At 40.3% G+C, this 13,015-nt stretch overlaps 1 protein-coding gene across 1 annotated transcript in view; it reads right to left on the reverse strand.

The window, feature by feature from the left end:
• Positions 1–12,199, reverse strand: part of LOC127432188 (elongation of very long chain fatty acids protein 2-like) — a 70,894-nt gene extending 58,695 nt beyond the window's left edge. Inside the window, exon 1 of the mRNA XM_051683061.1 lies at positions 12,062–12,199. Coding sequence (XP_051539021.1) covers positions 12,062–12,064 — 3 coding nt within the window. The 5' untranslated portion in view covers positions 12,065–12,199. The remainder of the gene's footprint in view (positions 1–12,061) is intronic.
• Between the last annotated feature and the right edge of the window lie 816 nt (positions 12,200–13,015).

Raw genomic sequence — 13,015 nt, forward strand, 5'->3', positions numbered from 1 at the left:
CTCCATCTTAGATTAAAACAGCACAAATTTGAACATACAGTTAAAAAAAAAAGAAAACAATATGTTTACATGACTTGAATTTACAAAAAATTACTTGTCATATACTAAACGCTAGGCTTAAAGAGAATACAATAGTCCCCAAACTGAAAATATGTATGTGTTGTTTCTCTGGGAGCAAAACAAACTTACCTTTTGTCTCCTTAAGGGTACAAATATGTAGCCAAAACAAGGGTGCCCTACCCAGTGATGGCCATTGAACCTTAAACAGTACAATTTTTTCTTAGAGTGAACCAGAATAGTGACCACGCTCAAAAGGACAAAAAAATAAATAAATAACACCATTAAAGCACCTTAAAAGTCTATTTTTTTAATGCACTATATTCCAAGTCTTCTGAAGACAGATGATAGCTTTTTGTGACGGTGAGTAAGTTGTTGAAAATCGTCCCTTATTATCCAAAAATAATGACTTAAATTTTGGGCTGTTCGTCACAAATCTATCGTATGACTTCAAGTAATTTTTATTCTTATAGTGCTTTTCACAAAACACATCGTTTCAATGCAGCTTTACAGAAAATGATGCTGTAACAGAAAAAGATGCTGTAATGTCTGCATTATCTTAAGAAGACTTGGATAATAGCACATGAGCATCGACTACTCTTATGATACTTTTATGGTGTTGGTGTCCCATTTGGAGCTTGACAGGCAGCATGAAGATTCTTTTCTTTTTTTTCTCCCCAATTTCAAAAGCCCAATTCCCAAGTCCTCGTGGTGGTATAGTGACTCGCCTCAATCCAGGTGGCAGAGGACAAATCACAGTTGCCTCCACGTCTGAGACCATCAATACGCACATCTTATCACATGGCTTGTTGAGCGCGTTACCACGGAGACATAGCTGGTGTGGATGCTTAACGCTATTCTCTGCGGCATCCACGCACAACTCGCCGCGCGCCCCACCGAGAGTGAGAACCACATTATAGTGACCATGACGAGGTTACCCCATGTGACTCTACCCTCCCTAGTAACCGGTCCAATTTGGTTGCTTAGGAGACCTGGCTGGAGTCACTCAGCACACCCTGGAACTTGAGACTCCAGGGGTGCTAGTCAGCGTCTTTACTCGATGAGCTACCCAGGCCCCCCAGCATGAAGATTCTTAAAAAAATAAATAAATTAATAAATAAATCCTCTCTTTTCCACAGAAAAAAAGAACATTACACAGGTTTAAAGCAACATAATGGTGTTTAAAAAAATGACAATTTTCATTTTGGGCTGAACTATTCTTTTACATTTCTCTTCATTTGAACAGATACTGTTAAGTGTCTAAAAAGATAAATAATTTCCTCTTCATTTCCAACAATTTTAAAAAAATAAATAAAAAAAAAGTGCAGGCAACCTAAAAAAACAAACTTATTCAAGTCAATAGTTAATAGTCTGACTCAGGTGCAGGTCAGCCAGAAAAAAGAAAATAAGTTTATTAAGGAAAAATTAACAAACAAAAAATCCCCCAGCAATGCAACAGGAATCTAACAAGACTGTAAGAAAAGCAGTGAACAAGTCAACAAACCGACTGGGAACAAGATTCAACAAACACATGGCAGACAAAATTGAATATAAAGAAGAAATAAATCAGGGAGCTAACGAGGAGGGTAGGTGGCAGGAATAACCTGGAGAAGACAGGGCAAATGAGGGAGCGGGGCCAAGGCACAAGTTGGAGTAGCACATGGTGACGAGAAACAAACAGAAGCCAAGTGCTCAAACAAAAACAAACAAGACATAAACAAGCCAGAACCAAATGTCAAACTGAGATTACAGGATTCTGCCACTAAAATGTAAACCAAACTTTGTTGGCAGGATCCTAACATTATTACATGGTGTCCCAACCTGATCAAAATAAAACGAAGCAGAACAGAACCAACAAAAGAAAAAGTCTATCATCAGTCAGAAACCAACAAAAGAGTCCAGTAGGGCTCTGGTTGAGCAAGACACCATGAGGGTGCTGACGGAACAGAGCATGGGGCCCCCCATAACTCCATAACTGGAGTCTGGCCTTTCTGGAACAGAGGCAGGACCAGGGTACTCCAGAGCAGGAATGGGGTTAGAGGTCTCCGTGATAGGGGCATAACTGGAGTTTGTTTCTCCAGAGCGTGCATGGGGTCTGGTGGCTCCTGGATAGGAGCTGGGTCCAGCAGCTTTGGGGCAAGAACATAACTGGATTTTTGCGGCTCCAGAGCGGGTGCAGGACCAGGGGGCTCCGGAGTGGGAATAGGTCAGACGGCTCCAGGATGGGAGAGGGGTCCAATGGCTCCAGCACAGGGGCATAACCGGAGTCTGGAGAACCAGGAGAATCCAGAGCAGGAATGTGGTCCAGCTGCTCCGGGACGGGAGAGGGTCCAGGGAGAGGGTTGTTGAGCCCATTATTAAAACAAAATTGATAGCCATCCAACACAAACAGCCTCATTGCCTCCAGCTCTCTGAAAATCTGAGTGTATTCCTAGAAAGGAAAATGAGAATTGCTGGACTGGGCCATGTTTGGGGAAATGGTCTCCCAATGGACTGGGGCTCGGGGGAGGAACAGGACCATGACTTGAGCACTAGCTGCACTGACACCTTAATGGTGAAATCGTTCTGTCAGGGTTTTGAAGAACGAACTCAGGTGCAGGTCAGCCAGAAAAACAAAAGAAGCTTATTAGGCAAACATTAATTTGTGTGTAGCACAGTGGATGTGGCCGATTGTTACACACTTTAAAGCAGAAAGAATAAAGTAATTTGCTTTTAGGTAACACATTATTTATTTATATAGTTTTTTAATCTTTATGGATCTTATTGTGTTTTAAATGGCACAAAATTATATGCAGTAAAGTAGTTTAAAATATACAGTTTACTATAAATAACTGTTATACTTAACTATGCTCATGAGAAATTCAGTTCAAAATGAACATGCATCACGACATGTCATACCGTGGCCTCTGTACTGTGATGCGTACTGTATTGGGACGTTGTGGGTGATACACAGCCATAATATACAGTATTTACTGTATACAGTCCATCCGGAAAGTATTCACAGCGCTTCACTTTTTCCACATTTTGTTATGTTACAGCCTTATTCCAAAATGGATTAAATTCATTATTTTCCTCAAAATTCTACAAACAATACCCCACAATGACAACATGAAAGAAGTTTGTTTGAAATCTTTGCAAATTTATTAAAAAGAAAAATGAAAAAAAAAAAAAAAAAAAAAAAAAAAAAAATCACATGTACATAAGTATTCACAGCCTTTGCTCAATACTTTGTTGAAGCACCTTTGGCACCAATTACAGCCTCAAGTCTTTTTGAGTATGATGCTACAAGCTTGGCACACCTATTTTTGGGCAGTTTATCCCATTCTTCTTTGCAGGACCTCTCAAGCACCATCAGGTTGGATGGGGAGCGTCGGTGCACAGCCATTTTCAGATCTCTCCAGAGATGTTCAATCGGGTTCAAGTCTGGGCTCTGGCTGGGCCACTCAAGGACATTCACAGAGTTGTCCCGTAGCCACTCCTTTGTTATCTTGGCTGTGTGCTTAGGGTTGTTGTCCTGTTGGAAGAACATTGCTGCATTCATCTTTCCCTCGATCCTGACTAGTCTCCCAGTTCCTGCCACTCAAAAACATCCCCACAGCATGATGCTGCCACCACCATGCTTCACTGTAGGGATGGTATTGGCCAGGTGATGAGCAGTGCCTGGTTTCCTCCAGACATGATGCTTGCCATTCAGGCCAAAGAGTTCAATCGTTGTTTCATCAGACCATGAGAATTTTGTTTCTCATGGTCTGAGAGTCCTTCAGGTGCCTTTTGGCAAACTCCAGGCGGGCTGTCATGTGCCTTTTACTATGGCTTCCGTCTGGCCACTCTACCATACAGGCCTGATTGCTGGAGTGCTGCTGAGATGGTTGTTCTTCTTGAAGGTTCTCCTCTCTCCACAGAGAAATGCTGGAGCTCTGTCAGAGTGACCATCTGGTTCTTGGTCACCTCCCTGACTAAGGCCCTTCTCCCCCGATCGCTCAGTTTGGCCAGGCAGCCAGCTCTAGGAAGAGTCCTGGTGGTTCCAAACTTCTTCCATTTATGGATGATGGAGGCCACTGTGCTCATTGGGACCTTCAATGCTGCAGAAATTTTTCTGTACCCTTCCCCAGATCTGTGCCTCGATACAATCCTGTCTCGTAGGTCTACAGATAATTCCTTGGACTTCATGGCTTGGTTTGTGCTCTGACATGCACTGTTAACTGTGGGACCTAATATAGACAGGTGTGTGCCTTTCCAAATCATGTCCAATCAACTGAATTTACCACAGGTGGACTCCAATCAAGTTGTAGAAACATCTCAAGGATGATCAGTGGAAACAGGATGCACCTGAGCTCAATTTAGAGTGTCATGGCAAAGGCTGTGAATATTTATGTACATGTGATTTTTTTTTCGTTTTTTATTTTTAATACATTTGCAAAGATTTCAAACAAAATTCTTTCACATTGTCATTATAGGGTATTGTTTGTAGAATTTTGAGGAAAATAATGAATTTAATCCATTTTGGAATAAGGCTGTAACATAACAAAATGTGGAAAAAGTGAAGTGCTGTGAATACTTTCCAGATGCACTGTATATAAACACACCGATCAGCCACAACATTAAAAGCACCTGCCTAATATTGTGTAGGTCCCCCATGTGCTGCCAAAACAGCGCCAACCCAATTCTTCTCACCACAATTGTACAGAGCAGTTATTTGTGTTACCGTAGACTTTGTCCGTTCGAACCAGTCTGGCCATTCTCTGTTGACCTCTCTCATCAACAAATGCGTTTCATCCACAGAACTGCCCCTCACTGGATGTTTTTTGTTTTTGGTACCATTCCGTCCACCAGCCCGTCTGGCACCAACAATCATCCATGTGATTATCTAATTAGCCAATCAATTAGACCGGGCACTGAAGGAACTGTACGGGGTTATAAGCAAGCAGGAAACCGCGCACCCTGAGGCCACGTTCATTGTGACCGGGGACTTTAACAAAGCCAATCTCAAATCACCCGCTGCCCGCTTACTGGCAGAAACTGAAACAGGAAGTACCCACCCTCAGAATGATCCAGTGCTGGTCAGACCAATCAGATTCTACGCTACAAGACTGTTTTGATCACGCGGACTGGGAGATGTTCCGGTCCGCCTCTGATGACGACATCGAGCTTTACGCTGATAGCGTAACGTGTTTCATCAGAAAGTGCTTAGAGGACGTTGTTCCAAGCAAAACAATATGGATCTACCCGAACCAGAAACCTTGGATTAATAGCGATGTTCGCGCAGCACTTGATGCGTGGACCTCCGTTTTTAATTCCGGGAAGCGGAAGAGCATAAACAAGCCAGTTATGCCCTCCGACAAACTATCACAACAGCAAATCATCAGTACAGGAACAAGATCGAAGGACAGTTTAACACCACCAACTCTAGAAGCATGTGGCAGGGAATTAACATCATCACGGACTTTAAAGGAAATAAAAACTCCGCCGTGAACACCGCTGCCTCTCTCCCGGATGAGCTAAATACTTTTTATGCTCGTTTCGAGGGAAATAACACCGCCCTCATGGAGAGAGCTCTCACGGCCGAAGCTACAGATGTTAGTTCACTCTCCGTCTCTGTAGCGGATGTAACCCGATCCTTCCAGCGGGTGAATATCCGCAAAGCCACAGGTCCAGAAGGCATTCCGGGCCGCGTGGTCAGAGCGTGTGCGAACCAACTGGCTGGTGTTTTTATGGACATTTTCAACCTTGAGGGAATATACCTCTTTGTCTGTAGTCCCCACATGCTTTAAAACGTCCACCACTGTGCCTGTTCCAAAGCAATCCAAAATCACTTGCTTAAATGACTGGCGTCCTGTTGCTCTGACCCCCATCATCAGCAAATGCTTTGAGAGACTAATCAGAGATTACATCTGCTCTGTGCTGCCTCCATCACTGGACCCGTTGCAGTTTGCTTACCGCAACAACCGCTCCACTGATGATGCCATTGCATCTACAATACAAACTGCTCTCTCCCACCTGGAAAAAAAGAACACTTATGTGAGAATGCTGTTTGTAGACTACAGCTCAGCATTCAACACCATAGTGCCCTCCAAGCTAGATGAGAAACTCCGGGCTCTTGGCTTAAACAGCTCACTGTGCAGCTGGATCCTGGACTTCCTGTCAAGCAGATGCCAGGTGGTAAGAATGGGTAGCAACATCTCCTCATCACTGACCCTCAACACTGGAGCCCCGCAGGGCTGTGTTCTCAGCCCACTCCTGTATTCCCTGTACACACATGAATGTGTGGCAACACACAGCTCCAATGCCATCATTAAGTTTGCTGATGATACGACGGTAGGTCTGATCACTGACAATGATGAAACAGCCTACAGAGAGGAGGTGCACACTCTGACACACTGGTGTCAGGAGCACAACCTCTCCCTCAACGTCAGTGAGACAAAGGAGCTTGTGGTGGACTTCAGAAGAAGGAACACAGCCCCATCACCATCAATGGAGCACCAGTGGAGAGAGTCAGCAGCTTCAATTCCTGGGTGTCGACATTACTGAGGAACTCACATGGTCTGTCCACACTGAGGCCGTCGTGAAGAAGGCTCATCAGCGCCTCTTCTTCCTGAGACGGCTGAGGAAGTTTGGAATGAATCGCCACATCCTCACACGGTTCTACACCTGCACTGTAGAGAGCATCCTGACTGGTTGCATCTCCACCTGGTATGGCAATAGCACCCCCCACAACCGCAAAGCCCTGCAAAGGGTGGTGCGAACTGCCAGACACATTATCGGAGGTGAGCTTCCCTCCCTCCAGGACATATATACCAGGCGGTGTGTGTGAAAAAAGCTTGGAGGATCATCAGAGACTCCAGCCACCCGAGCCATGGGCTGCTCTCACTGCTACCATCAGGCAGGCGGTATCGCAGCATCAGGACCCGCACTAGCCTATTTCATGACAGCTTCTTCCCCCAAGCAATCAGACTTTTGAACTCTTGATCTCTCATGATCAAAATACATCAGCACTGCACTTTATTACTGTTATTATTTCACACCGGACTGTCATAAATTATATTCTCTCTTAACAACACACTGGCAACTTACTATCAACCGACAGCCTGAATGTCAATACAGTACAATACAACCTACTGTATATTTTATATATACACTACACATACTATTTTTATTGTATAATGTGTATTCTATATTGTGTGTATTGTATACTGTATGTTGAATGTTATTATTTGTTTATCGTGTTGTGTAATTATGTGTATATTAGATTTTAAATTGTGTTGTGTAAACCTGATGTTTATTGTAAATTGGTATATGTCTTATCACTGTCACGACTACTATGCTGCTGGGAACTGCACCCAAGAATTTCACACACTATTGCACTTGTGTATATGGTTGTGTGACAATAAAAGTGATTTGATTTGAATCGTGTGGCAGCAGTGCAGTGCATAAAATCATTCAGATACGGGTCAGGAGCTTCAGTTAATGTTCACATCAACCATCAGAATGGGGAAAAAAATTTGATCTCAGTGATTTGGACCGTCGCTTGATTGTCGGTGCCAGATGGGCTGTTTTGAGCATTTCTGTAATTGTTGATCTCCAGGGATTTTCATGCACAACAGTCTCTAGAATTTACTCAGAATGGTGCCAAAAACAGAAAACATCCAGTGAGCGGCAGTTCTGTGGACGGAAATGCCATGTTGATGAGAGAGGTCAACAGAGAATGGCCAGACTGGTTCGAACTGACAAAGTCTATGGTAACTCAGATAACTGCTCTGTACAATTGTGTTGAGAAGAATAGCATCTTAGAATGCTATTCTGAGATGCGGGTTGCCGCTGTTTTGGTGGCACGAGGGGGACCTACACAATATTAGGCAGGTGGTTTTAAAGTTGTGGCTGATCGGTGTATATATGTACACACAATGCCTTGAAAAAGCATTCAGACCCCAGTGCAGTTTTCAAAACATTCTGAGTCAGATTCCAAATTTAGAATATATATACTACTACTGTGGTACAGAGCCTTTAAGTGACCATTGCAGAGGATAAAAAATCCCAAGATTTATCCGCGCGCACAAGAAACTTTCACGTGGTATAAGTTCATAAGCTTTGATGAGAGTCAGATGTCACTCGTAACGGAGCGGCCAAATTCACACATTACACATTCACACACAGTAGTTTTCACTCAAATTTTCTCGCACCCTAGAGCCCTGTTTTTTCATTGTTGCATGATGTTTTTTTCAGCAAATGAGCTCAACCTTGCTGATAGTGTCAAATGTGACACAAAAAAGGACCTTGAGCTGAACACGCAATTGTGCAGATACTTCCTCACAATGCTCTAAGTTGGCCAGCAATGCCGTACCTGCAATGATGCACAATCCCTCACACAGTACCAGCAATTATTCTTGTGCACAGGCAGCTCTTATGAAGTGCTGATACTGTGTCCTGCTACCGCAACATGATGAGGGGAGAGTTTGCGAGTTATGCAGATATGTCATATCTACCACACCATTCCATTAATCAATAAGCCATTTATTCAATGTGTATGTACAAAACATGTGCAAATACTGTAAAACATGTTTGATATAAGGGAGTTGTTTTACAAAGTTAATTATTTTAAATATAAATATTTTCAAAAAATATTTGTCATGATATACAATACTGTGTACCAGCTGGGGGTTAAAAAAAAAAACATGCTTTAATATATTCTAAATTTGGAATCAGACACAAAAAATTTTGAAAACTGCTCTAGGGGCTGAGTACTTTTTCCAGGCATTGCCTCCAGAGCAGTTTTCACAATTGTTTGTGTCATTCCAAATTTAGAATATATATTAGGGCTGTCGATTTAACATGTTCATTCAGTGCAATTAATTATATACTAAATTATGCGTTCAAAAAAATTCAACAACTTGGAGCGCAAATCCGAATTTAGGGATCTCAAGACATGTTTTTCTAAGTATTAAACTACGTTTAACTTGACACAGCGACCTAAAAATTGTGTTTGTGACGTGACGCAACCAAAGTGATACGTTCCAAAATCGTCCGTCTGACGCAGATGTACATTGATGGGTCCTTAGGCAAGCCCTCATTATAAATCTCAGACTGATAGAAAAATTCAATTGTAAAATGGATTGCTGTGAGCTGTAAGCCAATGATTGAATTATTTTCAAATAATATGCAAATAAACAATACACTGGATTCTAAAGCCACTATTTGTATTGTCTTATCAATGCTTAACTCCTCTGCTACAATAATGTAATGCATTTCAATTATCTGAATATTATTTTTTATAAAATTATATTATATATATTATTTGTAATTATTTAAATATAACTATTTATAATTATCATTATATATTGAATTATTGTTATTTGAGGGGCTTTCTCAGCTAATATTCATATATGCGATTAATTAATCGGCACACCATGTAATTAATTTGATTAAAATTTTAATAGATTGACAGCCCTTATATCTATCTATCGATCTAATTATATATATATATATATATATATATATATATATATATATATATATAAAGGGACGTGCTCCTTGAAACAACCACACCGTCTTTTTCCAGAGCAGCCTGTATTTCTCCTGAGGTTACCTGTGGGTTTTTCTTTGTATCCTGAACAATTCTTCTGGCAGTTGTGGCTGAAATCTTTCTTGGTCTACCTGACCTTGGCTTGGTATCAAGAGATCCCCGAGTGTTCCACTTCTTAATAAGTGATTGAACAGTACTGACTGGCATTTTCAAGGCTTTGGATATCTTTTTATCATCCTTTTCCATCTTTATAAAGTACCATTACCTTGTTACGCAGGTCTTTTGACAGTTCTTTTCTGCTCCCCATGGCTCAGTATCTAGCCTGCTCAGTGCATCCACGTGAGAGCTAACAAACTCATTGACTATTTATACACAGACACTAATTGCAATTTAAAAAGCCACAAGTGTGGGAAATTAACCTTTAATTTTTACCTTTAATAAACCTGTGTGTGTCACCTTGTGTGTCTGTAACAAGGCCAAACATTCAAGGGTATGTAAACTTTTGATCAGGGCCATTTGGGTGATTTCTGTTATCATTATGATTTAAAAAGGAGCCAAACAACTATGTGATAATAAATGGCTTCATATGATCACTATCCTTAAATAAAAGACAGTTTTTTTGTTTTTTGCATGATCATTCATATTTTCAAAATCAATGCCAAAATTTCACATTTTCTGCCAGGGTATGCAAATTTTGAGCACAGCTGTGTGTGTGTGTGTGTGTGTATATATACATATATATATATATATATATATATATACACACACACACACACAGTACTGTGCAAAAGTCTTAGGCACATAAAATGCTTCACAAAAACATTTGTCTTAAGATGGTTATTTATATTTTCAGCTTTAGTGTGTCAATAGGAAATATACATTTTAGACTCCCAAACATTTCTTTTGCAAATAGAACAGAATAGAAGAACAGGTAGCCCTGCAACAGGTAGCCCTGCAACATGGTCCGCACAGAGCTCCCCACTGAATATTGAGTCAGTCTGGGATTATAAGAAGAGACAGAAGCAATTGAGACAGCCGAAATAGATAGAAGAACCTTGGTGAATACTCCAAGAAGCTTGGAACATCCTATCTGCCAACAACCAAGATAAACTGTGTCCAGGTTTACCTAGGGGAATTGGTGCTGTTTTAAAGGCAAAGGTGGTCACACCAAATATTGATTTAGCTTTTTTTATGTTTACTGGACTTTGTATGATGTTAATTGATAAATGAAAACTATTTATGGCATTATTTTTTGAAGACATCCTCACTATGCAACATTTTTCCCATGTGCCTAAAACTTTTGCACAGTAATGTATATATGTGTGTGTGTGTGTGTGTGTGTATATATATATATATATATATATATATATATATATATATATACACACACACACACACACACTCACTGAGCACTTTATTAGGAACACTATGGTCCTAATAAATTTCCTGACATGGTTCGATATGTTGTGCATTCTGAGATGCTATTCTGCTCACTACAATTGTACAGAGGGGTTATCTGAGTTACCGTAGCCTTTCTGTCAGCTCGAACCAGTCTGGCCATTCTCCGTTGACCTCTCTCATCAAGGTGTTTCCATTCGCAGAACTGCCACTCAATGGATGTTTTTTTTTTTTTTTGGCACCATTCTGAGTAAACTCTAGAGACTGGTGTGTGTGAAAATCCCAGGAGATCAGTAGATAATTATATTTTTTGCTTTAAAACTAATTATTTTATTTAGAATGTATCATGTAAAACATGTTTATAGATTACACTGTATAAAAAAATAAAAATAATGTTGTAACCTGCAATTGTTACATTGAAGACGTCTATTTCAACCTGATCTAACCCTTAAAGTTTTGTTAGTGTAACCTGTATTCACGTTGATTCAGAAGTTGAGGTTAAATAATATTTTTGACTTGAATCAAACGAGTTAAATTAAATGTTACCACATGAAGCACATTTTTAAGCAGATTTAGGTTAACCTTGTTTTCAGTGTACCTGACAACACTTTAACAGAGATAGTAGATTTTTTTTTTTTTTTTAACCTGTACAGACCTAGGGACCCCCCACCCAGACTCTCAGCCAATGGTATAAAAAAGTAATACTTTACAATAACATTCATTAAGAACACTAATAAATATTGCTAATCTTATATCATGCTTAAATCTTAAGTTAGAAAGTTAGCAATTATGTCAAGAAAATTTAAGAACATTATACTGTATTTTAATACATCTAGGTAAAAAAAACTTAGATGAGCAGGTAAAACTAACGGAGTAGAAACCTTATGTCTTATAGTCTTATCAATGCACCCTTTAAATTAGCTTCAGTTTTGAAATGTTTCAACTTGATTTTACTAAAATACCCGATGTACCCATCACCATAACGCAAAACATGATGAACTTTGATAAATAGGCGATCATTCATCGCACCGAATCCTTCGGAATTCCCGCGCTAAAACATCTAGTGCATGTAATCAAGGGGGTGCTTACCATATCTACGGATTTCGGCAAACAACACAGGACAGCTGGGAAACTCTTGACTGGTCGAGGGATCTTCTCCAGCAGCAGCAGCCGTGCGCTCGGATGCTCGCTCCTCCTCTGTGAATGAATGAATGAGTCCGACCGCGAGAGAGAGCTCTGGAGAATGACGCAAGGTGGCGTGGTGGTGCCAAAAGTGTAACGGAAGTGATGGTGACCAATCGGGGCTCACGTCTTGGCTGTTACGATGGCATGGTCATGGACTATCAGATGACAGGGTCACAGTTTGAACCAATGCAACTGCATAAGCTTTATGTATGTGTTAACCATGTAATATTATCTTAAAAGAACGGCATGAACTGCATAAGCAAAGTTCTTCTTCTTAAAGCGCATTAGTTTGTCCGTTTTGGGTATTCACTCACACCACTTACTCTCTTTGTCATCCACTAAAACAGAAAATCCCCAGTGTGCTTTTGTGGCATATGCCATTTATACATCACACGATTTGCAAACTCTTTAAAATTAATCAAAATAGCTGGCCTAATGCTTAGAATTCAATAATATCCTAAACCCACACTGTTAAACGAATTTGTGAATTGTGAAACACTGTATTTTAAAGTTTACAGACTGGCTGATGACAAATGCAGTAGATTGAGCTTAATTTGTATTGAACCCAAAATATTAAAAGGGGCTTGTTACCTGAAGGATTAATTTCTACTTGGTCTAACCAAAATTACTTTTGTTGGTGTAACCTAAAGTAGTTAGGTTGAATTAGATTAAATAGCCATATATTTTTGTCTTGAATAAAACCCACTAAATTTATATGTTGCTACATTAAGCAAATTTTTAGGTTACTTTTACAGATTATTTAAAAACATTCACTAAATGTTTTCATATAAAGAATGCAAATCCAAGGTACTTTATTTTAATGTCTCATGGATGGAACTGAATGAAGATTTTCTGAAC

This window comes from Myxocyprinus asiaticus, chromosome 41 (genome assembly GCF_019703515.2).
Source record: "Myxocyprinus asiaticus isolate MX2 ecotype Aquarium Trade chromosome 41, UBuf_Myxa_2, whole genome shotgun sequence".
Taxonomy (NCBI): domain Eukaryota; kingdom Metazoa; phylum Chordata; class Actinopteri; order Cypriniformes; family Catostomidae; genus Myxocyprinus; species Myxocyprinus asiaticus.